At 39.4% G+C, this 27,173-nt stretch overlaps 1 protein-coding gene across 2 annotated transcripts in view; it reads left to right on the top strand.

Moving 5' to 3' along the window:
* Positions 1-2,457: 2,457 nt before the first annotated feature.
* The window catches only part of TMEM70 (transmembrane protein 70), a 43,122-nt gene continuing 18,406 nt past the window's right edge, over positions 2,458-27,173 (top strand). Inside the window, exons 1-3 of one of the 2 annotated variants that reach the window (XM_082719872.1) lie at positions 2,458-2,803; positions 4,010-4,115; positions 24,295-24,372. In XM_082719872.1, the coding sequence (XP_082575998.1) occupies positions 2,585-2,803; positions 4,010-4,115; positions 24,295-24,372 (403 nt within the window). In that variant the 5' untranslated portion in view covers positions 2,458-2,584. Of the gene's footprint in view, positions 2,804-4,009; positions 4,116-9,765; positions 10,458-24,294; positions 24,373-27,173 lie in introns of those variants that run through there. The other variant, XM_082719871.1, reaches the window with a different exon arrangement.

The raw sequence follows: 27,173 nt of genomic DNA, 5'->3' as shown, positions 1-27,173 counted from the left end.
TTTTCCATGCACTTTTACATCATCATACTGTGTGTATATGATTTTGAATACTGTTAAATTTCCAATTTTTCTGTAACCAAAATCTCAACAAGCATCCTGTTTAATGTCTGTATAGAATTGCATCATATAAACATACCATGATTCACTTAAGTTTATTTCCCTAATGTTACACATTTACCCATTTGCCTTGTTTTCATTTTTAATTTTTTTTTTCAAGAGAGATGGAGGGTGGGGAATGGGAAGAGAAAGACTCAAGCAGATGCCACATTCAGCACACAGAACTGGATGTAGGGCTTGATCTCATCACCATGAGATCACGACTTAAGCCAAAATCAAGAATCAGATACTTGGACTGAGCCATCCAGGTGCCCCTACCTCATTTCCATTTTTTAAGTCATTTTAAGTAATGCTATGTTAGTATATCTCCACAATAATCTTTGACTATGTTTCTGATTATTTCTTTAGGATATGAACATTTTAAAAGATTTTGATAATCTGTTGACAGAGTCTTTTCAGGAAAGATTCTCCTAGCATATGCTTTAAACCAGTAATGTATGAAGAAATAATTAGGGTTCTTATCAATACACTAGCTTTATCAAAATTTTTCTTTTCTTTTTTCCATCATGCTATTCTGCCCTTAAGCTTACCTTAAAGAAAGGAAAGAGAGAGCTGGTGGATGAGGAGAAAAGACAGTTAAAATACAAACAGGATATACAATAATGGTGGTCATACTTTCTAAAAGTGATAACTGGTTTTTAATTTTCCATCAGTCTCCATCTTTAAAGGGAAGCTCTTAGATTATATGAATGGAGTATCAAGTTTTATTTTTTAACGTCTTAGTATCATTCCAAAAGTCCCACTCAAGTAGTTTATTTTCAACAAATGTCTCTATATTACTAGAATTGGGAAAATCTATTTAAGCATAAATAACAATTCAATGTAATTCCATAGCACAGAATTTTCAGAATATGATCTCATTTTAGCTATTTAGACACATTGAGAAGTAAACCAAATATTTTTTTCATTTGCTTACAGAATCTGTTGGAAAAAACTAAGCTTAACGGAAGTTAAAGTTCAGGTTCTCTCAGTATATTATTAAAGAAATCAATCAAGGAAGCCATTAGACTGAGATGGCTCTAAAACCTTGGTAGCCTATGGAAGCAAACCAAAACCTAAGCCAGAGTCAATTCCTGTAAATGTCTAAGAACAACCAATCACAAATAGCTAAGTAGATTTTCCCAAATAATGCAAATGCTTAAACTATAGTCAAATAATTTCTTGCTTTGCTTCTTCATTTTCTCTGTAAAAACCTTAGCTCCTCTCAGTGGAGGACTCAATCACTTTCGGTTTGGTGCTGCCCAATTTGAATAAATTTTTGCTCAAATAAACCAAAAATTGTTAATATCTCAATTTATCTTTGTAACAATATGAAAACACTATATTAACAGAATATTTTAAACATATCAGTAAAATGGATAGTTGATGTTTGTAGTGTCACACTAAACAGAAGTTTTTAAAATGTAAAGTGGAACATAAAGAAAACATAAAGAAAATTAAGTCATTCATGAAGAAGCAGTATACTTTTATTCCTTTGAATGCCCAGAAAGAAAGTAGACAGGATTTGGAATTGTCAAGGTGATATTATTTTAGACTTTTAGTTTGATCTTCTATACCAAAAGCATCTGGAGTCAGAAACATTCTGAAATAGTCAACAGGGGAGTGTCAAGCCATTGGCTGTTCATCCTTTAAGACTCAGGTAACCTGAAGCTTTTAAACGTTCTGAGGTCAAAATAATCACGCTATTTTTTGGGCTTCTGAAGAATTTTGTAAGTTGGTATTTAATTTAATGATATTGCAGCATAATGCTATAGCTTATTTTTAGGTGTTTCCTCCATTGTGTTAGTACAGTGGATTCCCACTTTTATGCAGTATCTTTATATCCCGGGCTCCTTAGTCTTGGCAACAGGCTCTCAATACCTGTTTAACAAGTAATGAACAAACGTGTATATAGGTGTGAAGGATTCCAGAAGACCAATCTGTCAAGTATCAGCATCACATGAACAAGCTCCATTTATTTTCCACCCAACGGTTGGATTAAATTACCATTCATTTTTGTCCAAGTCGTATAAAGTATTATTACCCTGTGTAATAGGCTAGAGTCATTTTTCCCAAAAAGAAAATAGATTTGGGGGCCTAGAAAATGACGCCCACGAGAATAAAACACTTAGCCCGGGCTTCCAGGCTTTGTCTTTTCGCGCAGGGCTCTCCTCTCTGTCCCTCCACATTCTCAACAAGAGCGCTCAAGTCTGCGAAAGGGAAGCGGCGCGCAGGCTGGGCGTTTGCGCGTCGCTGCAACTAGAGCCGGCCGTGCGGGGCTGAGCTCCGCCCGCAGGGAACGCGCGTGGCAGGGAAGGTTGCAGGCGGGCTACGTATCCTGCGCACGCGCGTGCGGCCAATCCGCCCCAGCGGGCGTCTAGGGGCGGGGCATGCGCGGCCGGTTCCCGCTGCGGTCGGATGGGGAACTGGGCCTCAGGGTTCCCTGCTGTTGCCGTAGTGCCGCGTGCCGCCCCTTCTCACGCGCGGAATGTTGCTTCTGGCGCTGGGCAGCTCGTGGGAGGCCGGACTTCGGCTTGGCGGGAAGAGGACGGTGCTGTGGGCGGCCGCCGCTCTTCGAGGCTTTAGGGCGGCCGCCTCGCGGGTGGTCCCCTGTAGCGACTCCTCGGGGCTGGTTGGCTGCAGAAGCGCGTGGCTGCGGGGAGCTTCTGCAGGGAGCCCGGTTCTCGGGCGGCGGGTGCGAACGCAGGTCGGCCTTGCGGACTCAGTGAGGGTGCGGGGTGGAGGGAGCGTCGGGCCCGGGGACTCTGGTGCGGAAGGAGCCCTCTGCGGGGCGCGCAGAGGCTGCCTTCCTCGGCCTCGGCCTCCGCCGCCTCGGCCTCAGGCCTGGGGCCCCGGGGTTTATGGCACCCACGAGTCTAGGAGTGTCCGTTCGAAAGTGGTCATTTTCTGGGCGGTTCCAAGTCATTCACAGCTCGTTGCAAACCCTGCGGGTTTCCGATGACTCTCAACTATGTTGTCTTCTACCTCTGAGCGGAAGCTCGGAAGGGTTAATTTGCAACGAAATTAGATGCCCCACCTGGTGACCGAACTAAAAGAACTCAACCTGACTTTGAAGTCCGTTCTATTTTCTATTAGATGAGGCTATTTTAAGGAATTCTTTTGCTCCCTGGAAAAGGGGATGGAGACGTTAATCTTCACATTTTAATCTAAGTACATTGCCTCCTAGTCTTGCTCTGTAAAATATCAGAATTAGCAAACATGGTTGAAACTTGGAAGAAATGCCCAACATGGGAATTGGAATCTAATTACATTTCAGCATAAAGGGATTAGGCATACCTTTTGCATTTTGAAGGGTGTGTACTGTGAAATTCATTTTTAGACGTTCGGGGACCTCTTGTTCCTGTGAAATTTGATGAAGATTTCAAGAAATATTTTCTTAAGAGGAAGGGATGCAATGAACAGGGAGCGTTACTCTTTCTTTTCAAATACTAGCTATAGTATAAACATTTTAGAGATCCTAAAAATGGTCTGGACTTGAAACAGTTTGCATTTGCAGTATTTTATTTATATTAATATCATTTTTTGGAAAAGCCAATGCGTTTAAAATTTTGACAATGGAGCAAGAGTGATGTTTTCCTTAGCCACAGGATGAAGAAATTATTCTGCTAAAATTTTGTACTTGTTCAAGTCCACGCTTATCAAAAAAGCCTTGAGTTGGGATGCAGACCTAGGTTTTCAAACTTTAACTCATCAGGTGACTGTGACTGTAGTTAAGGACAGCTATTTTTCTAGTTTGATTTCTTCAGCTCTGTAGATTATTTGGGGGTATTCCTTAAATCACCTTATGTGACAAGTTCTCTTTTACTCTTCATTATAATTTAAAAAAACATAAAAGTTGGTCTAAAATGCACTTTGTTATGTACTCAGATTATAACGGTCTCTGTTTCATTAGGTACCTCTTTGTTGGGAAGGATGCATTCGATGCTTACATACACAGCTTGAAAAATCAGAAGATGGAAGGCTGATTTATACTGGGAATCTGGCACGAACAGTATTTGGTGGGTAACCAAAAATGAGGGTAATTTCCTTTTTTACCCCTGTTTTAGTTGTAAAAAATGTTCTTGGGATATGTTATTTCTTATTTTAACATCTCTTAATTGCAAGATATGAGGAAAAATTAGGTTATATATTTTTTCTTGTGGCATGTTGAGACCTTTGCATTTTTAGGAGAGTTTAAACAGATTTTTAAGACTGTTATGACTTTGTGATCTTATGGCTGGGTACTAAAGCATCCATCCTTTGGTCACTTCCCAAGATGTGTAACAACAAAATAGAACAAGAAATGTATATTTGTGTAATGTTTGAATATGGAGAGAAAAAAAATATGGAAGTATACCCCCTAAGTAGTTATTTTGGGAGGGTACATGTTTACTTTATATATTTTTAAATTTGGAAGTTAAAATAAGCATATAATACTTTTATAATTAAAAAATATATTTCTTTTACGTTTTTTGAGTCACCTTAGCATTTTCAAGAAACATCTTTATTTAGTGCCCTTTCTAGGTAGTGTAGAGTACTGGAGAATACAAAGACAGTCTGTTATTATTATTATTATTAAAGATTTTTATTTATTTGCTTGAGAGAGGAAGTACAGAGGGAGGGAGAGAAAGAGACCCCCTACTGAGCAGCAAACCCACTACCCGTGCCAGGCTCTATGCCAGGACCCTGGGATCATTACCCTAGCTGAAGGCAGACGCTTAACCAACTGAGCCACCCCAGCGCCCAAGACAATGTATTAAATAGTTACAAATTTAAAACTCTTTCCTTAGCTCTTAATTTGGTATTTAGTCTGGAATAATTTATTAGGGAGGTCAGAAGAACTTGGGAATGTGTTTTGTTCAAGTTCCTGAGGTTGTATTTCATTTCAGTAATCTTAAAGTATAACCTGAATATCGGAAGGATTACTTTATAGCCAAGTCAGCCACAAGATTTCAGCACTGCAGTTGCATTCCTGTTTTTGATTATGCTGGTGTCACTCACAATCTAAAATGTACTCTGGAAATCTGTGTGTTCTAAAATGTGTGGTATCAAAGTAGACTGTTTGGAATACAGTTTTAGCTATTTATAACTTTGGCATTAAGAACTGATTATAATTGGGGCGCCTGGGTGGCTCAGTGGGTTAAGCCGCTGCCTTCCGCTCAGGTCATGATCTCAGGGTCCTGGGATCGAGTCCCGCATCGGGCTCTCTGCTCAGCAGGGAGCCTGCTTCCTCCTCTCTCTCTGCCTGCCTATCTGCCTACTTCTTTTTTTTTTTTTTTTTTTTTTTTAAAGATTTTATTTATTTATTTGAGAGAGAGACAGTGAGAGAGAACATGAGTGGTGAGAAGGTCAGAGGGAGAAGCAGACTCCCCATGGAGCTGGGAGCCCGATGCGGGACTCGATCCCGGGACTCCAGGACCGTGACCTGAGCCGAAGGCAGTTGCTCAACCAACTGAGCCACCCAGGCGCCCAGTCTCTGCCTACTTTTGATCCCTATCTGTCAAATAAATAAATAAATAAAATCTTAAAAAAAAAAAAAAAGAACTGATTATAATCACTGTTTTTAAAAAAGATTTTATTTATTTTATTTGACAGGGATCACAAGTAGGCAGAGAGGCAGGCAGAGAGAGAGAGAGAGGAGGAAGCAGGCTCCCTGCTGAGCAGAGAGCCTGATGTGGGGCTCGATCCCAGGACCCTGGGATCATAACCTGAGCCCAGGGTGGAGGCTTTAACCCACTGAGCCAGCCAGGCGCCCCTGATTATAATCACTATTGAGAGGAGTTCTGAAGTTACTGAAAAATCCATTTTGGGTGATTAGAAATTTCTTCTGGAATCAGTACATGAATAGGCCATTGAGCCTGTGTCATATCTCTGGCCTGGGACAATGGCCTGGGATACCTGGATTTATACTACTGAGAGGTGTTAACAGTGATACCCATGATAGCCTTCCTTCTGAACAGACATGGTTCCTTCAAATTCAGGGAAGGCTTTTTAATTTATTTCCTATTTCCATTTAACTCCATTCTGTAAAGAAGAGAATATAAATAGGGATTAATTTTGGTGTGGGTAGGATGTTATATTTATAGAGGAGCATAGCTATCCATGGTATTTAAAGTTCTAGAATTATAACTTGTATAGGAATTTAATGTTTGAGTTCTTTCAATGTTATGGTAATAGAAACTCACTCTGTATCCTTTTCAGAGATTGCTATTTTTTCTATGTGGAAACTGAGGGAGAAACATTTTTTCTATATAAAACTGAGTAAGAGACTTTGGGATAGAGGTTCCATTCTTGAAGATTCTTTAAACTGCCAAATGGAGCCTCATTTAAAGACCTCTTTTTTTTTTTTTAAAGATTTTATTTATTTGACGGAGTTTGAGAGAGAGAGAGAGAGAGTACAAGCAAGGGGAGAAGCAAGCTCCCTTCTTAGCAGGGAGCCCAATGCGGTACTCGATCCCAGGACCTGAGATCAAGACCTGAGCTGAAGGCAGATGCTTAATGACTGAGCCACCCAGGCACCCCTCGTTTAAAGACATTTGAAGGGTCTTTTAGTTGGTAGTTCTTGCTAATTCATCAATAAATAATTACTGATGTCATAGTAGTCTTACTGTAGGAAGAGTAGAACTTGAACATCAAGAAGTGTGTAAAAAGGGCCTCTCAGGCATGGAAGTAGTATGAGCAAAGACATGAAGATGGGAGAGCCCAGAATATGTTTAGAAATTAGTAAATACTTCAGTCCAGGCAAAATAAAGTGTACATGTGTATTAGTTTCTTTGGGCTCTTATAATACATTACCACAAACTTGGTGACTTAAAGTAACGGATTTGTTCCCACAGTTCTGAAAGCTAGAATTCTGAAATCAGGGTGTTGATAAAGGCCATGCTGTCTCTGAAGGCTCTAGGGAAGAATTCCTTGCCTCTTCCAGCTTCTGGTGGCTCCCAGCAGTCCTTTGTGTTCCTTGGCTTATGGATGCATAACTGCATAATTCCAGTTCTTGCTTCCAAATTCAGACAGCTCTCTCTGTGTCTGCCCTGTTCTGTCCTTACAAGGGTATTCTCATTGGATTTATGGCCCACCCTATTCCAGGATGATCTCATCTCATTTTTTACTGTCTGCATAGACCCTATTTCCAAATGAAGGAAGTCACATTTGGAGGTTCTGGGTGGACATGAATTTTGGGGTACCCTCTTCAACCCTGCGTAGTGTGACAAAGTCATGGAGGAAAAAAGGTAGTTGGAAGGAGTAAGGAGGCTTTTATATAGGCATCTTGGTTCCCATTGTATTCCTGTTGTATTGTATGTGTACTGGTGTCATAGCAACTACCTGTGGGAGGAAGGAAAGAATTCTTTTTAAATTACTAATAAGATTAGTAAGCCTTCAACCAATAGCAATGAAGAAGAGTGTTGTTAGACTTCTGGTTTTTGGCAGTTTTGGTGAAAAATATCTCACTATGCTTTTAATTTCACGTACTTAGGATCGAAGTTTATTAACATTTCATCTGTTTAAAGGCCATGTGCATTTTTGATTTAGTGAGCTGTCTGCTTATATTTCTTACATGTGTGTGTATAGGGTTTTAATCTTTTTCTTATATACTAGAAACCTTCTATATGTTGGGGATATTGATCCTCTACAATAGAGGTTGCAAATATTTTTCTCATTTGTCTCTACTTTGTTTATGTCCATGTTCATTTATAATGTAATCAGATTTACCTGTCTTTCTCCTGGATTGCTTCTGTGTTTTGAGTCATAATTTTTTTAAAAAATATTTTTATTTATTTATTTGACAGAGAGAGACACAGTGAGAGAGGGAACACAAGCAGGGGAGTGGGAGAGGGAGAAGCAGGCTTTCTGCTGAGCAAGGAGCCTGATGTAGGTCTTGATTCTAGGACTCTGGGATCATGACCTGAGCGGAAAGCAGATGGTAACAAGTGAGCCACCCAGGTGCCCCTTGAATCATAATTAGAGAAGTTTTCCCATTCTCAGATTATAAAGGACTTCATGGATGTTTTCTTATATATCTATGATTTTATTTTTTACATTTAAACCTCAGGATTATTTGGAATTTTCCTAGTAGATGCTATAAGGGATGGATTGAATTTTATTTTTTTCTATGTAGCTATCCAGTTGTCCAACACCACTTCGGCCCACATATTTGAGATTTTTTTTTTCAAGGTTTTATTTATTTATTAGAGAAAGTGCATGTGGAGGAGTGGAAGGAGAGGGACAGGCGGACTCCAAGCTGAGCACAGAGCCCTGTGCTGGGCTCAGTCTTACCACCCTGATACTGTGACCTGAGCCAAAATAAAGATTCAGACACTGAACTGACTGAACCGTCCAGGTGCCCCGAGACTGTATCTTTTTTTTTTTTTTTTTTTAAAGATTTTATTTATTTATTTGACAGAGAGAGATCACAAGTAGGCAGAGAGGCAGGCAGAGAGAGAAAGAGGAGGAAGCAGGCTCCCCGCCGAGCAGAGAGCCCGATGCGGGACTCGATCCCAGGACTCTGAGATCATGACCCGAGCCGAAGGCAGTGGCTTAACCCACTGAGCCACCCAGGCACCCCGGAGACTGTATCTTTATACTACATTTTCATATGCAGTTAGGTTTATTTCTAGATTTCCTATTTTGTTCTATTGATCTATTTATTTGTGCACCAGCACCACACCATTTTAATTATAGTCTTAGTTTCAGTATCTAATTCCTCCCCCACCTTTCTTTTCTTTTTTTGTTTTTCCAAATTAAGTTTATAATCAACTTGTCTAGGATCTCAACTTGTCTGTTTTCTAACCAGATGGTGTTTTTGTTGGGATCATGTTAAATTATACAATCAAACTAAGAAATTTACATTTTAAGTCTTTTATTTAGTGTGGTAAAATATACATAACATAAAATTGATCATTTTAGCCATTTTTAAATATGCATTTCAGAAGTCATTGATTTTTAATCTTTTTAATATGACAGGTAAAAAATATCCCACTATTTGAATTTGAATGTCTTTCTTGGTAAAGAAGTTGAATATATTCATTTCCCACATATTTATTAACCACTGGTGGTGTGTTTTTTGGTAATTTGCTGTTTTAATCCTGGGCACTTAGTCTAATAATGTTAGTCTCATATTTATTTAAACATTTAATGTTAGGTATGTGGAAGTGCTTGTTAATAGAGAGTTTTATTTAATAATCTGCTAACTGAATTAACATTTATAGTATTCATAAGGATCTTTGAGTAGTATTAAATTTTTATTGGGGAACTGAGGTGGAGACCAGTTAACCCTAAAGCAGGTTTCCTACCTGGAGAGGCAGTGTGGTGTATTGGCGAAAGACCTGGACACTAGAGTCAAATTGCCTGGGTTTGAATCCCAATACTGCCTGCTTCTAGGTAGCTTTGTGACCTGGAGCAAGTGCTTTATTTTTCTCATGTTGTAAATGGGAGTGAGGATGATAATTACACATCTATTTCATAGTGCCTTTTTGAAGATGCCATGAATAAAGTACCTAAAATATGTAAAGTACTTAAAACAGCTTGGAAAATAATAATCTTTATATATGTGTTTTGATTTTGTTGTTTTGATGATATAAGAAGAAAGGTAGAAGAATTAAAGTGGATAGATTGATGCTTTTATAAAATCTATAAATATTAATGTTATCCCTTTTTTTTTCTCCTGTGTAGGTGTGAAATGTTTTTCTTATTCTACAAGTGTCATCAGCCTTGCATTACTACCATACATTTTTGCACAAAACAATATTATATTTGGAAGTCTACCTTTGCAGATATTATTTTATGGCATCATAGGTAGCTTTACAGTGATCACTCCAACACTGCTTCACTTTATTACAAAAGGCTATGTTGTTCGGTTGTACCATGAAGCTACAACAGACACTTACAAAGCCATTACTTACAACGTTGTGCTTTTAGAAACAAGTACCGTGTTTCACCAGAATGACGTGAAGATTCCAGACAGCACACATGTGTTTACCACATTTTATGCTAAAACGAAATCGCTGTTAGTTAATCCAAGGCTCTTTCCAAACCCTGAAGATTATAACCATCTAATGGGTTATGACAAACCATTTACTTTTGATATGGAAGAAGACAGTGAGAAGAAACAGGTTAAAGATGAGAAATGAGTCTATTGTTTTTTACATTTGTGCTTAAATGTGATTTATGTTCCAGTGTATATTAATAAAGTTGCCTTTACTTTTGTTTTCTGTTAGTGATTGAAAATAATTTGAAACTGTATCGAACAACTTTTAATTTTTATGGAATTATATTCCTATATAATTATGCTATGTTTGAAAAATGAATCATGTAATATTCTACCACTTGTGTTTTTAAAAAAGTAAAAATATATTTTCATGCTGGCTTATGCATGGATAATTTTTTTTTAAAGATTTTATTTATTTATTTAACAGAGATCACAAATAGGCAGAGAGGCAGGCAGAGAGAGAGGGGAAGCAGGCTCCCCGCTGAGCAGAGAGCCCAATGTGGGGCTCGGTCCCAAGACCCTGAGATCATGACCTGAGCCGAAGGCAGAGGCTTAACCCATTGAACCACCCAGGCACCCCTGCATGGATACTTTTATATAGTGTGGTTGTCTCTAGTCTGGGGATCGATGTCAGACACAAATGGGAGAGTTCTTTTTCCTTTACGTTTGGATTTTTCTAGGTGTATAGATACTAATTTCGCATGCATTAAAAACTTTTTAAGAATTTTAAAATTATGGGAAGCAGTGTTACTTTCACTTTGGTTCTAGCACAGGTTTTTGCTTATTTTTTCAGGCATAGTTGCCCATAATAGGAATCTCTGTCCAGTAGAGTGTGGTAGCTACAGGAGAAATGGTGACCCAAGTAGTGATGTCTTTGGTGGCACTCTTCTCCTTTGGTGTATCCTATCAGAGTTGGAAAATCATAGGTACTAAATAGATGTACAGTAGCTTTTATAAAGTCATAATCTCTATGCTAATTTTATAAAGTATTGGCATTTTCAGATTTTTAAAACTGTAAAATGAAAATTAGTTCTTGTGAAGGATTTTCAGCAAGGAGCAAAAGGCCCTAAGTCATGCTCTTAGATCAGTAGATAACTTTTTAAGTGCCCAGTGTGTGCCAGATACTGTGCTAGTTGTCAAAGTCATAGTTAAGAACAAAATACCCGGGGTGCTTGGTGGCTTAGTTGATTAGGCCTCTGCTTTCAGCTCAGGTCATGATCCCAGGCCCTAGGGATTGAGCCCCGTGTCAGGCTCCCTGCTCAGAGGGGAGCTTGCTTCTCCCTCTCCCTTTACCCTACCCCCTGCTCATTCTCTCTCTCTCTCTCTCTCTCATTCTTACTCCATCTCAAAATCTTGAAAGAAAAAAGAACAAAGCACTCAATCTCTGTGGAGCTGCTTAATGTCTTCTATTGTCTGTCATGATGGTAATCCTAATCTTTATGGCTTACCTGTGTATGAGGAAGGTTGATGGGGAAGCACCAGAAACCTCATACGTTCATAGACAAAGATCAGGTCTGCAGCTGCTAGAAACTTATAGGAGAGTGTAACATAGAAAAGTGCTCCCCTTTCTGAGGTCTAGAGCCTGCCCTCTGGTAGGATCAGCCAGCTTGTGATCTAGCAGAAGGCAGGCTCTAGGTCTCAGGAAGATGAACAAGTTGGTGCCATCCCTATCTTCTGTTTGGGCCTCTGCTTGCCTGTTCTTCTGTCCTGTCACCTAGATATATACCTGTTGCTATCTTGGCAGTTAATGTATCTTCCTATAAAATTTTCCATGATAAAATGTTGATCAAATATTAGTAGAGGCAAGGAAAAAAAAACACACTTAGTTCCATTCCTAGAAGGAAAAACAGCATTACTAATAACTTAATGTTTTCTCCAGTTTTTTCATAAATTGTTCTGAGTGTACCGTTACCTCTTTAAGTGTCCTGTATTCTTATAACCATTCTGTCACCTGCGGAGTGGAGTGAAAAACCTGTTTGTATTAGTATCAGAATAATTCAGAAGACAACTTGGTTGTTCAGGGAAAAGAAAAAAAAGCTTAAAACACTAAGTGAGAAAGAGGACTTCTCAAGTGCATGGTCTGGAGCCACACCGGAAGAAGACAAGGGACAGTATGTGTAGAATATGATTCATCACTGAAATAATCAGAAACAATTCAGGCCAACGTGAGGAGGAAAAATTTACACACACCTCTCTGTGCCACTTTACTACATTCACCACAAGTGGAGTAAAATCTTGGAGAGGCTCAGGGAGGTGAGGAATACCACTATCTACAGGAAGGGCATTGAGTTGGTTTTGAGTCTCAAAAGGCAGGGTGATCCTGGCTTAACATTGGGGTTGTATCAAGTAATATGCCTGTTGATAATAAAATGTCTTGTAATCCCTTTTCTAAACATTAGTTTCATTATTCTGAAAGACTTAAGCTTTTAGAAGCAAAAGTAACAAAGTGGCCATTAGGTCTCAATGATAGCCTTAGCTTGGACACAATTCTAGAGATGGTATTCTGATTTTTTCAGGTAATTTTGTTGTTGACTTCCCTTTCGTTGAGAATTTCAGTCATTCAAAGTTAGAAGAGTATAATGAATCAACATAACTGTCATTCAGATTCAACATTTACCAATTTGTTGTCAATATTGTTTGACTTACATCCCAACCACTTGCCCTCTACTTTTATTTGGAAGCAAAACCCAGTCACTGTAATATCTCTTTCTTGAATATTTTTTAACTCTACCAGATAAAGACGTAAAAATTATAATACCATTATAATACCCAAATTACTCCCCTCTTTCCAAGTCACTCCCGACTCCCCAAAGTTATCAAATATCCAGTTTGTTCAAATGCCAATTTCCTCCCCACATTTTGTTTGGATTAAGATCTTAGTAAAGTTCATGCCTTATTCACACCAATTTATTAAATGGCTTTTTTTTTTTTTTAAAGATTTTATTTATTTACTTGAGAGAGAGACAGTGAGAGAGAGCATGAGCGAGGAGAAGGTCAGAGGGAGAAGCAGACTCCATGGAGCTGGGAGCCTGATGTGGGACTCGATCCCGGGATTCCGGGATCGTGACCTGAGCCGAAGGCAGTCGTCCAACCAACTGAGCCACCCAGGCGTCCCTATTAAATGGCTTTCAAGACTCATCTAATCTATGGACCCCTCCATTTCTTTCACTTTGTTTTTTTCTCCCTTGTAAATTACCTGTTAAGAAACAGAGTCCTTTGTCCTTTACATCTTTTCGTGGTCTAGATTTTCTGATTGTATCCCTGAGGTGTACATTAACATGTTTCTCTGTCTTCTGTATCTCCTATAAATTGGTGGTATGACTTGAGATTTCATCAGATCGAGATTTGATTATTTTGGATAATTCATAGATGATGTTGCCTTTTTTTTTTTTTAAGATTTTTAAAAAAATTTGACACAGCGAGATCACAAATAAGCAGAGAGGCAGGCAGAGGGAGAGGGGGAAGCAGGTTCCCTACTGAGCAGAGATCCCTATGTAGGGCTCCATCCCAGGACCCTAAGATCATGACCTGAGCTGAAGGCAGAGGCTTAACCCACTGAGCCACCCAGGCGCCGATGATGTTGCTTTTATTAACTATTGTTGCATTAACAAATTGCCCCCCCCCCAAATTTAGAGTTTTGTTTTGTTTTTTAAATTTTTAAGACTTCTTATTTAAGAGAGTATGTGTGTGTGAGCTAACAGGGGAAAGGGCAGAGGGAGAGGCAAAGAGGCAAACTCCCCACTGAGCAGGGAGCCTGATGCGGGGCTGGATCCTAGGATCCTGAGATCATGAGCCCAAATCCTAGAGCTGGATGCTCAACAGTCTGAGCCATTTAGGTCTCTCAAAAACTAGAGGCTTAAAATGTAATACTGCATGGTGCCTGTTGGTCCAGTATCTGGGAGTGGCTTAGGTGAATGCTTCTGGGTCAGGTTCTGTCGTGAGGTTGGAGTCAAGCTCTCAGCTGGTGCTGCTGTCATCTGAAGGCTGAACTGGGGCAGGAGGGATTGTTTCCAAGGTGGCTCACTCGCATGACTGACAAATTGGTGCTGGCTTTTGGTAGGAGGCCTCAGTTTCTCGCCACATAGTTCTCTCTTTAGGGCTACTTGCTGCCCCCAGAGCAACTGATCCAGAAGAGTAGAGTGGAAGCCGCAAGGATGTGTATGATCTACCTTGAAAGTTGCACACTTTTATTATGCAATATTTTATTAGTTACAGAATCAGCTTCATTCATTGGTGAAGGAGATTACACAGGGATTTGAATACTAAGAAGGATCATTGGGAGCCATCTTGGAAGTGGGCTACCCCAGTGTTCATTCATCAGGAAGTTCACAAATCCTTTCTGTCTCTCACTCTTTTGTGAAGTTAGCAACCATTGATGCTCGGTGCCCAAGCTCAGTAATTCATTAGGTGTTGCAAAATGGTTATATTCTATTTTTCCTTTTTTCCTATATTAGCTGAGTACTACTAAAAACAGAGAAAAGAGTAAAAGGAAGCAAGGGAAAATTGTCCCAAATCTACTCTCTGGTTACCAGTATTTCAGTTTCATTAAATCAGGATAAATGTTTGATTCTTTCCCTTTGTTTATCAGTTTTCAAAAGAGTTGACTTCCTAGCATCATCTAATGATTAATTATACTTTTAAAAAATTATGAGCTCAGGGCACCTGGGTGGCTCAGTTGGTTGAGCATCTGACTCTTGGTTTTTGGCTCAGGTTCTGATCTCAGCATTGTGAGATCAAGCCCCACGTTGGGCTCTGCATTCAGTGCAGAGTTTGCTGGAGATTCTCTCTCTTGTCCCTCTGTCCCTCCCCTCTGCTAATGCTTGCTCTCTCTCTTTCTCTCAAATAAGTAAAATATTTAAAAAAATTATGAGCTCTTAGTTTTAAATATATTTGGTGTATTTCAGTTCATTCTATCTTAATGTTTGTATAGTCTATAGGTAGGTTGAATAATGGTCCCCCAAGATGTTCATGTCTGGAAACTGAATATTACATTATATGGCAAAAGGGATTTAATAGATAGATCTTGGGGAGATTACTCTGGATTATCCAAATGGTTCTAGTGTAATCACAGGGTTCTTATAAGAAGGAAGCAGGAGGTCAGAGGAGGTGATGTGAAGATGGAAGCAGGGATGGGAGTGCTAAACTTTGAAGATGGAGGAATACATGAGTTCAGCTCTCCAAGATGAGAAAGTAAGGAAATAGGCTGTTCCTCCAGAGTCTCCAGAAGGAACCAACTCTGCTGACACCTTGATCTTGGTCCAGTGAAACTGATTTCAGACTTTTGACCCCCCAGAACTGTAAGAGAATACATTTGTGTCGTTTTAAGCCACCAAGTCAGTAGTTAGTCATTACAGCAGCAGTAGGAAACCCATCTTTCGTCAGTGGGGTCTGTCTTCATATTGGTTATCTAATATGCTAAGATGTTCTGAGCTCCATCTTGTACATTTCCTGCCCTATATATGGAATCAGCAATCTCTTCAGAGTCTTTGTTCCTTTTAGTGGGAAATGGTATTTTTGAGACCAGTAGGGGCATTCATAGTTTTTTTTTCTTCTTTTTTCCCCCCACTTTTTAATGTAGTAAAAAATAAAATAAAAAATTCACCATCTTAACCAATTTAAAGCACAAGTTTAGTAATGTTAACTATAGTTACACTGATGTGCAACATACCTCTAGAACTTCTCATCTTCCAATCCTGAAGCTCAGTATCCATTAACAACTTCCATTTCCCATCTTCCCTGAGATTTTTGCCTTTCTAAAAACGAGAAAGTAGCATAGTTCTTTAGTGGAGACTTTTACCAGCATATGATTATTTTCCTCTGAACCTGTAGACTTTTAGGCCCTGACTCCATGCTATTTTTATTTTTGGCTACTAATCCCAAACTATGTCCTACAAAGGATTTTATGTAGCGAAGTATCTAAACAATGAGCTATTTTTATAGAACAGTGAGAATTTTGAAATACATGCTACATCAAAATAATGACCATTTCATCATCAGGGCCCAAAATATTCCCTGGAGCTGTACTTTGCTTAAGTAAGTGCATTCTGAAGCCTGCTGTGGTCCCCACCCAAAATGCAGAACTATAGCTAATATCCCATGTCTGCAGTCTCATCTAGTCTGGCTCAGCCTGTGGCAGTACCTGTTGTAGAACAGAAATAATTTGCATCAGACTATTCAGTTCAGATCTATAGGTCCAGTTCTCTGGGCCATGAGAAATTGTGGTACCAAAAATTGTATAAAAAAAATTGTAAAAAAAAAAATAGCAACACAGATGGAAAAGGAGTGGCTGTCTCTTGGGATTCCAAAGGAGACCTACAGACTGGTTTTGTTACTATTGACCAGGAAGTACGTTGTTTTGTTTTGTAAGCTCTGTGTTCTCATTTGCATTACGTGTTCTCAAAGAGTATATTCTAAATCATTTTCCTTTCTCCCCTTGCCGGAAGCGCTCGAATATTAAACACATACACTCAAAAGAGGAAACTCAGGAACTCAGAAATCATGTGACTGGTGACTAAGTTAAACCTTTTCTGCTTACTGAAAGGAAAGAGTCCGAGGATTAGTTGCTGATCCCCCTTGTATTTGTAAAGTTTTGGAGATACTGAATCATGTTCTCATTTATGCTTTTTTCCACTCTGTTTTCTTCCATATTCGCTGAACCTGGGGAGCAACGCTGGGTCTGCAACTCCTCTGATATCTCTGTTTGGTATACCTATTGTGGTAAGTAAAACAGCAGCAAGCGGTTCAGGGTAGGTTTTCCTAAGAGCTTTGCACTGCTGTAGCGGGGAACTCAGGAAATGACAGTGTGTTCCAGCTGCTGCTGCGGGCAGCAAGGGTGATGGCTGGTTGCTGTCCTGTGTGGATTTTCTCGATCCTTCACAGACCTCACAAGTCTCTAACCTGTGCTGTACTTGCCCTCCAAGGGCTTCTCGTGTTCTCTATTGTCCGCTCTCTCCACCTCGAGCTCAGTGTCAGATTCTTCCCAGTTTTGGCAGAACTCTTTGCTTCTGAGCTTTTGCCTCAGCCCCAAGACTTACTGGTTCTTCTTGAGAAGGTAGACCAGTCCTAGCTGCCTTTTGGAATTGATTATTGCTCTGGTATGTGTCTTTTTTTTTTTTTTTTTTCCTTCAGCACAGCAGTGGGCATATAACAGGTGTTTCATAAGTGTTTGAGGCTGTGACTTTTGAGGAGCCTGGGAAATACCTCTCTAATAGGATGTTAGCCTGGTTCTGTCAGTTATTAGCTGTGTGACCTTGAGCAGAAAGTACTTAGCCTCTTTGTGTCCCAGTTTTTTTGTCTGTAAAATGAAAGTGATTTTATAAGTTTTACCTATTTATTTAAAGAAAGTGGGGGTGGAGGGGCAGCGGGAGAGAGTGAGAGACAATCTCAAGCATGCTCCATGGCCAGCATGGAGCTGAGGCAGGCCTTGATCTCATGACCCTGAGATAATGAGCCAAAATTAAGGGTCAGACACTTGAACTGACTGAGCCACCCAGGTGCCCTCGAAAGTGATTTTAAGGCTATTTTACAAGGGTTGTTGTAGGTTGTCCTTAGCATGTAGCCACATAGAAACAACAGTATTGACGAGATCAGCCATACCCTAATACTATTAACTAGCTCTGTCACTGTTTTTCGGTTTTCCTCCCTATTTCTCTACAAATGTCTGCAATCTGAAAGCACAGCTTCAGGGCTAGACTGCAGTTTTGATTTGGTATTTTCCAGTGGTTGGCTCGGCATGGGTTGACTGGTCTTTTCGACCCATTAGTAATATCAGGAAGGTTTGATGCTTCCAAAAATGCTAGCTCCTTGAGATTCTGTTAGGAAAAAGGATTGATGGTGTAATCCTCGGGGGAGATTTATAAATGTACTTTGAGTTCTGAGAAGTTCTGTAAGAAAGAAACCTATTTAATCCTCTGATTTTAAATTTTATTTTATTTTATTCTTTGAGTGTGTGTTGGCTATCTTGAGAAACACATTCTGGAAAATGCTAATAGAAAGTTACTTCCAAGGAATTAGCGTAATTTCCAGGTCTGAGAACAAGAGTTAGCTGCGTGACCCATCTTACCTTCATGGTTATTTGCTGTGTGTGGATTGTACTGAATTCCCTTGCAACTAATCTCTGACATTTTCCCATCCTAAAAGGTCAGTATACCTCTCCCCCACCAGAAAGCCTCCCTAGTCCACTCTGCTGCCTAGTCTCTCCTTTCCTTTGGCTTCTATGTACCACACATTGATTATATCACCTTCTATTTAAAAGAAACAAAAGCTGTTATTTTAAAGTAATCTTTACACCCAACATGGGGCTTGAATTTACAATCTCGAGATCAAGAGTCACATGCTAGGGCACCTGGGTGGCTCAGTCAGTTGAGTGTCGGACTCTTGATATCGGCTCAGGTCATTATCTCATTGGTAATAGCCTCAAGCCCCACATCTGGGTTCTGCACTCAGAGGAAGTCTGTTTGAAGGTTCTCTCCCTCTGCCCTACCCAAGCATGCACTGTCTCTCTCAAATAAATAAATAAAGAGAGAGAGAGAGAGAGAGAGAGAAAGTCACGTGCTCAACTGACTGAGCCAGCCAGGTGCCTCAATTATGTTACCTTCTCTGTGCCATGTTTCACATGGCCTTTATTTGTATTACACTTCCTGTTATTATTCAAGCTTTTAATCTTTTAGTAATAATAATCGATTTGTCTTTTGATTTTTGATGGAGGACCTTCCATTGGATGATTTCCATTTCCATTTCCATTTGATGATTCCATTAGATCCATTTGATTTCCATTTGATCATTCCATTGGATGATTTCCATTTCCATTTGATGATTCCATTTGATCCATTTGATTTCCATTTGATCATTCCATTGGATGATTTCCATTTCCATTTCCATTTGTGAAGCTGAGGGGTATTAATAGTGGATTGGTTTGCTAGGACTCCCACAATAAAACACCAAAGACTGGGTGACTTGACAGAAACTTATTTCTCACAGTTCTGAGAGCTGGAAGTCCAAGACCAAGGGTAAGCAGATTTGTTTCCTTCTTGCTTGCAGATGGCTGCTTTCTTGCCATGCCATGTCATTATTTGGTCTTTTTTCTGTGTGCACTTATGCCTGGCACTCCCTGTGTGTCTAAATCTCCTCTTTTTATAGGGACACCAATCATGTTGGTGTGGGACTTTACCGTAGCAGGTTCTTTTGAACTTAATCTCTTGTTTAAAGACCTAATCTCTGCATATAGTCACACTGTAAGGGACTGGGAGGTTAGAATTTCAACATATGAATTTGGTGGTGGGGGGGACACACAATCCAGCCTATAATATATAGAAATGGCAAGAATAAGCTATGTGTTCCTCAACTTTGGAAAAGGCAGAAAATGGGGTGTGTGTGTCAGTCCATAAGACCCTGGACACATACCCTCTGGTAACCTAGAATCATCAGACTCAGGTTAGGTTCTAGACTTTTTTTTTTGTTGCTATAGGTAGTCCAGAAACCCAAGAATTAATAGATAATTTAATTAAACCAATATTCACTGAGCATCCAGCATGTCTATTCTAAGCACTGAGGACATTATACAGCAGTGAAAAATAAAGACAAAGTCCCTGGCCTAGTGAAGGCTTTTTTTTTTTTTTTTAAAGATTTTATTTATTTATTTATTTGAAAGAAAGAGAAAGAGAATGAATGGAAGGAGGTGTAGAAGGAGAAGAACAAGCAGATTCTGTCCTGAACACGGAGCAGGACATGGAGCTTGATCCTGTGACTACCGGAGGTCACTACCGGAGCCTAATCAAGAGTCTGATGCTTAACTGACTGAGCCACCAAGATGCCTCCTTTCTTTATCAGTAAAATAAAATATTCAGCATGTTAGATGGTGGTAATTTCTCTGAGAAAAAAGTAGAGCAGGAGAGGGGACAGAGAGCAGAAATGGGGAAAGGGGTTGCATTATAAAGTGGAGTGACCAAGAAAAGCATCCCTGGGAAGATGACATTTAGTAAAGACCTGGATAGTTGAGGGAGTGGGCCGTGCAAAGGCTGATGTGGGACATGTCTGGTGTGTTGGAAGGATAGTAAGGAGGCCAGTGTGGCTGCAATGGAGTGGGGGGAGGGGAAATCAGTAGAAGATGAGGTCATAGAGGATATGGGGAGGAGATGAGGGCCTTGTAGGTCAGGGGGATGGCTCATCTTTTACTGCAAACAAAGATTGGTCTGGCTCTTGTGCTGATGATAATCCATAGGGGGGCACATATGGGAGCAAGAGATGTGTTGGAAGGCTGTTGCATAATACTCCAGGTGAGAGAGATAATGGTGACTTGGACCAAAGGAGCTGTGGTGGAGGTGATGAGAAGGGGTCAAATTCTGGAAAGAATCTGAAGGTGGAGGTGACAGGACCAGCTGACTGGGTGTGGGCTTGCAGCATGGCCCTCCCAGCTAAGCAGGTATATCCCCATATCTTGTGTATCTCTACACCCCCCTCCCACCCCCGCCCCAAGTGGGCCAGCCCTTTCCCTGGCCTTGAGTTGTACTTCTTCTGTTCTCTAACTCAAAATATCCTTGTCTGTTTCATGCCAACCTTTTGTGGTCCATCAAAAGTCCTACAGAGCATGTCAAGTCAGCTGAATTTAATTCAGTTTAGCAAGCTTTATTTAATAGGCACTGAGTTTAATTATTATGCTAAGGAATACTGAGAATGTCAAGTTGATGTGCGATATAGCTGGAACATTAGGAGCTTCTGAGTTTTGTCTCATGTGTAGTAGGAGGAGTAACTGTAACATGAGGATTCATTCATTTATTCTATGAGCTCAGCATGCCCCCTGGGAAGCCCAGTAGCTATTTGGAGCTAAAACTCCTGACTTAGGGCAAGCTGAGCCTCCTTCTTCCTATGTATCCATTGCATCTTCCATCTAATTCCTTAGGCCCCCAACCAGGGGTATCCTTTATTTCTTTTCCTTATTCCTCCCATTCAGCATGTTGCTGAGTCCCATTCTCACTATCTCCAGAGTATGTTCTCAAGCTAATTACTTTTCACTGTCCTCTGCTCACCACTCATACCCCCATCTCTCCTCTGGACTGATGATGACAAGGGCATTCCTGTCAAAAGGGGCCACATATTTATGTATCAGAAATTCCATTAAAGAAGCAAAACGAAGGGCCGTGAAGGTTCAACTCCACCTAATATTTCCTCCCTAGACCTCCAAGAATACTTAATGCCAGCACTCAGAGGGACACTGGTTCGTTTCCAGTGCCAACTGAAGTTGCAATTGCAGTTAAGAAAGATTCTGAGGCAGAGCTCAGTGGGAGAAAGTCCTATGATGGATTAACAACGCTGACCTTTATGGTTGCAGTGAAAATCGGAGCCTCTTGTACTGTGCACTTGTTAAAACAGGTCACCACTTTCTGTAACAACCCAAATAGAGGATTTTGTCACATACTTGGTGAATTTATTTTATTTTATTTTATATTTTTTTAAAAGATTTTTAAAAAATATATTTGACAGGCAGAGAGAGAGGGGGAAGCAGGCTCCCTGCTGAGCAGAGAGCCTGATGCAGGGCTCAATTCAGGACCCTGGGATCATGACCTGAGCCAAAGGCAGAGGCTTTAACCACTGAGCCACCCAGGTGCCCCTACATGGTGACTTTAAAGTAATGAAGCTACCCTCTATTAGGTCCTTGTAAATAATAAAGTTATATTCCATACAATGCTATGTGATGTTTTGATTCTTACATCTAATTATTTTTTGTATGTTGGTCTTGTCTTCCCAGAAAAATCATAGACCTCCTGATGTAAAGACTAAACCTCAGATCTCTGTTCTCCACTCTCTAACACCCTGCCCCCTGCCCACCCTGCTCTGATGCCTGGCCCAACACTGAGCACCCACAGGAGCTCTCTAAACATTTGTCTGATTGAATTGAGTTGTTGATGTTGTCATCATAATCAGACAATTTCAGAAACTGGGAAACTTAATTGGAAGGAGAGAATTATCCTTAGTAACACAACTCTGGTGATTCACTACTTTAAACTTGTTCTCAGCTTCTGCTCCAGAGTCTTTGGTTGGCTTACTCAGGATTTTCTATAAGGATATGGCTGGGAAAGAAGGTGCACATTACACTATGCTTGGTAATGCATATGAAAGGGCCCACATTTCAATACCCTAACAACCTTTTTCTTCCTAAGAAAGGTAATAATGAGTATTATTTATGCAAATCTTTTAAAATATAGGTGAAAATGAAGACATAATGTACCCTAGGCCTGTCACAATTCAGTTGACCACTGTCAATATTCTAATTTTGGTGAATATCCTTTTGGATATATAAAGGCGTATATTAAAAACCATAAAATACCAGAATCATACTGTATATAAGACTTAGAATAATGTTCATAGGATTCATCCATGTTGTGGCATATTGCAAAATTTCCTTCTTTCTCTTAAGACTGAATAGTATTTCACTGTATGTATAGGCCAAATTTTATTCATTCATTCATTCATTCATTTATTTAAATATTTAATTAATTTATTTGACAGAGTGCACGTGCACAAGGAGGGGGAGAGGCAGGCAGAGGGAGAGAGATAATCAGGCTCCCTGTGGAGCAGGAAGCCCAACGTGGGGCTCTATCTCAGGACCCTAGTGGTTTAACCAACTGAGCCACCCAGGTGCCCCCAAAATAAAATCTTAAAAAAAAAAAAAAAAAGAAATAGTGTTTGTATGCAAGGAAAATTTTACTTCTTCCTTTCCAATTTGGAAACTTTTCATTTATTTTTGTGGCCTAATTGATCTGAAGGAGAGATGGGGTCTGTTATCTAAGGAACGAGACCGAGACAAAGTGAAAGTTATGCAAAGCCTTATTCTCTGCCAAGCAGTAGAAGTCAGAGACCAGCCAGGGCCGCCTCTGAAGAGAGCGACCCCGTCCCAACCTCACAGGCTGGTTTTATTGAGCATGACCACAGACCTCAAGGTATGTGGCTTCTATTGTTAGGGCATTTCCTCCCGGAACCGATACCCGGAACCAATACCAGGAACTACTGGGATGTTTGGAACTGCTGGGGAGTGCTGGGGCATTTAGAGCTGCTGGGGGCGTTTAATTCCCGGGATGAAGTCTGTGGATGTAAACAACAATATGGCTACCTAGGCAATATGGAGTCATTCTAACTAAGCAGGCCCTAATAGTTAAACAGGTTTCAACATTAAATCGGCCCTAACACTGACTAGGTCTTTGGGTGCTATGTAAGGAGTGGGTATCCTTGCTTTCTTTCTAATCTTAGAGGAAAAACTTTCAGTTTTTTACCATTGAGTGTAACATTAGCTATGGACATTCGTATATGGTTTTTATTATTTTGAGGCCATTTCTTCTAATCCTAGTTTGTCAAGAGTTTTTATCACAAAAATGTATAAATCTTGTCAAATGCATTTTCCGTATCTGTTGAGATAATCATGTGATTTTTATCCTTCATTCTATGGAATTTTGCATCTATATTTATTAGAGATATTGGCCTATAGATGTCTTTCCTTGTGGTGTCTTTTTCTGGTTTTTAGTGTCAGGGTAATGCTGGGCTCATAAAATAAGTTTGGAAATGGTCCCTTTCAAGTTTTTTGAAAGATTTTGAGGATTGGTATTAATTCTTAATTTAAATGTTTGGTGGTAGAATTTACCTGTTGAGGCCGTCTGGTCCTAGGCTTATTTATTTTTTGGGGGGGATTTTTAAATTACTTATTCAATCTCTTTATTAGTTATAGGTCTGTTCAGACTTTCTAAATTGTCATTCCTTTGGGTATTACTCTTGGGAAACTTGGGGCTCTGGATACTGAACCACCCCCTTGCTTCTTGAGTGAAGCTGGTGGCGAGGGGATCTTTTCCTGATTATGCTGTGCCAGATGCAGAGTTTCAGGTAAAAGGATATCCCCTGCTAACTTTGATGAGTCTGATTTCACATTCTCCTGGGATAGAGGAAGCTTTCAATTAGTTTCTGATTATTCCAAAGGGAATTTGTCCATGAGTTGTTGCTGAATTGGTATGTTTGTGAGGAGAATGGGGGTCTTGGACTCCTTGCTCTGCCGTTTTGTTAATGTCACTCCTCCAGTGAGGGAGATGTTTTTAACTATCCTCAATTTTTCTCATTACATGATTTTAATGGCATCTTTTGGAGAATGATATTCAGAATACTCTCTTTACTAGAAATGATTTATAATAATTTATTGACATTGTCTTTATTCTTCCATTTAGATGACATGAAAGCCCCTATTTCAATAGAGGTGAAACCTTGTATAACACTGAAGGGAAGCAAGGGATATTTGCATCTTTCCTACATTCCAAGTAAGTTCAATGTTTTGTTTTTGTAATTCAACAGAAAGGTTCAAGAAGTATGAATGATAAATGGCTGTGTTCCAAATGTAATGTATTAGTTTTCTCTTTCAATGTAACACATTACAATTTTAGTGGCTTAAAATGGTATACATCTGTTATCTTGCCATCTTTGTGTGTCAGTAGTCTAGGCATGGCTTAGTTGTGTCTGCTTCAGGAGTTTTCATTTAAGGTATCAGCCAAGACTGGAGTCTCTTCTGAATGTTCAAGTAGGGAAGAATCCACTCCTAACTCATGTGGTTGTTGACAGTATTCCGTTCCTGTCTGGCTGCTGGGCAGCACTCAGTTCTTTGCCACGAGGGCCTTTTCAACATGGCTTCTTGTTTCATCAAAGCCAGCTGGAGGGACAAGCTAACAAGATAGAAGCCATCATCTTATGTAGGCTACCTTTGCTGTACACTATTTGTTAGAAGCAAGCCAGTAGGCTAGCTCACACTCATGGGGGAGGGAATTCCATATGGCATGGGGAAAAAAATGGAAATAACTCAAGACTTCCAATAATCTGATAGGTATATCCTTTGTCAATCATTAACTATTCAGCTCATAAGTAAAGTTGGGTTTCCGCTAACCAAAGATCTGCATATGAGCAAGCCATAACTTTTAAAATTTTTTTAAAATAAAGACTTTTCTAGAAAAAACTATGAAGATGATGGTATGAAAGAAGGTAATTTTTTGGTTTGTTTTGCACTGTATCTTGTTTTTCCTGTCTTTGATTTTACTTGTAATCATCAGCTTAGTAAAAATGAATTTGGGTAATGGTGATGGCATCAGGATGGATGAGTGTCTGTGAAAACGTACAAAATGTCCTTCCTCTCCTAGTCAGCTCTCTTGCCTGTAACTCCTAGGAAACTTCAGTTCTAGTCATCACCATTATCATTTTTGTTTTCATCCTCACCAACATCATTTACATCCTAACTTATATTTGGAGCTTATACTTTATAAAGTGCTTTCTCATAAATAAACTTGAACATTCCCCCCCCCCCATTTTAGTTCTTCAGTTTACAAGACAAAAGACAGCTGAGAACCCAGAAATATAGACAATAAACTTATGTTTTAATTTTTCTGAATCTAATTGTTTAAACTGTATTTTGAAACTGTCTTCATTTAAAAATACTTAAAAAGGCATATTATATTTCAGGTATTGTGATAGGTCTTGTAAATTTATTGATAAATAAGATGTTCCCTTGACCTTCAAAAATAAGTGCAATAGGAGAGAGATCTATAGATAATATGGTAAGATAAATGAAATGATATCATTAAGGCTTAGTGGTAGCTCAGAGGAAAGAATAATCAGCTATGTTCACTCCACTTTGTGGCCAAAGGTGAAAGAAATACTCTTTTTCTTGGCTAAAGTTCTGCAATTTTTTCCTCTTTTCTCAGGTTTTGTTTTCTATTTTATGTTTTGGATTTTATCTGCCCCCATGTTTGGCAGGAGTGATTATTTACATAACAAATGACCTCATTTTCAAGTGAACCTCTTGCCCTTACACACAGGGAGTGGAATGTATCCTTCTAGGCTGAAGTAATAATACAATACAGTGTACTTGGGGTTCTCTGAAAAGCAGATACTAAAAAAGGGAATTAGACATGCAAAAGATTCATTGGGGGAAGTGCTGGAAAGATTTAAGTAAAGAGGAAGCCAGAGTAGGCAAGGAGAGAATTCAGGTTAACCTGCAGGTCTGATACCTTTGAAATGAAAGAGGAAAGGAAGGAGTATTTGGTAAGATGGTCATCAGACCAAAATGAATCCCTGAGATACTCTGAGACAGTCAGTGGAGAGCCTTAGAGCAAAGATTGCCTGTCACATCACAAGTGTCCTATGGCAGGCAGGGGTAGTTTGGCTATCGTGTCCTTGTGGAGTTCAGTTATTATTGGAGCATGCTTGGTCATTATAGAAGCATTATAGGAGTTTGGCTTCTGGATGATTTTGGAGATAGATTTGAAGGTGCAGCAGCTAAAGGCTATCTGCCAACTGCCTTTCCTTCTCCCAGCATTTCTTTGAAGGGAGGTTTGAGTACCTCACTAATGTGACCACCACAAATACCTTAATCATTCACTAAATACTACATTTATATACCATTGTATTAATTCAGTAACAAAAGAATTTAGTCATATTTTATTTTTTAAATTTTTAAAAATTTTATCTATTTTATTTTAAGTAGAAATGAGATTAAGTTTTATTTTGGATAATTTTCAAACATTGTTCCTATAAGTTTCATAATAGTTCTTTTTTTATTTTATTAACATATAATGCATTATTTGCTTCAGGGATATCATCAGTCTTACATATTTGGAGTCTATTTTTGTGTGTGGTGTAAGGAAATGGGCCAGTTTCATTTCTCTGCATGTGGCTGTCCAATTTTTCTAATTTGTTAAAAAGACTGTCTTTTTTCCATTGGACATTCTTTCCTGCTTTGTCGAAGATTAGTTAACTGTAGAGTTGAGGGTCCATTTCTGGGCTCTTTGTTCTGTTCCATTGATCTATGTGTCTGTTTTTGTGCCAGTACTATACTGTCTTGATGATGACAGCTTTGTAATAGAGCTTCAAGTTTGGAATTGTGATACAACCAACTTTGGCTTTCTTTTTCAACATTGCTCTGGCTATTTGGTGTCTTTTCTGGTTCCACATAAATTTTAGGATTATTTGTTCCATTTCCTTGAAAAAAATTGATGGTATTTTGATAGGGATTGCATAAAATGCATAGATTGCTTTAGGCAGCATAGTCATTTTCACAATATTTGTTCTTCCAATC

The sequence above is a fragment of the Mustela nivalis genome (genome assembly GCF_964662115.1).
Source record: "Mustela nivalis genome assembly, chromosome: 2".
Classification (NCBI taxonomy): Eukaryota; Metazoa; Chordata; class Mammalia; order Carnivora; family Mustelidae; genus Mustela; species Mustela nivalis.
The sequence above is the reverse complement of the archived record's forward strand: the minus strand, read 5'-3'. Positions and strand labels throughout refer to the sequence as shown.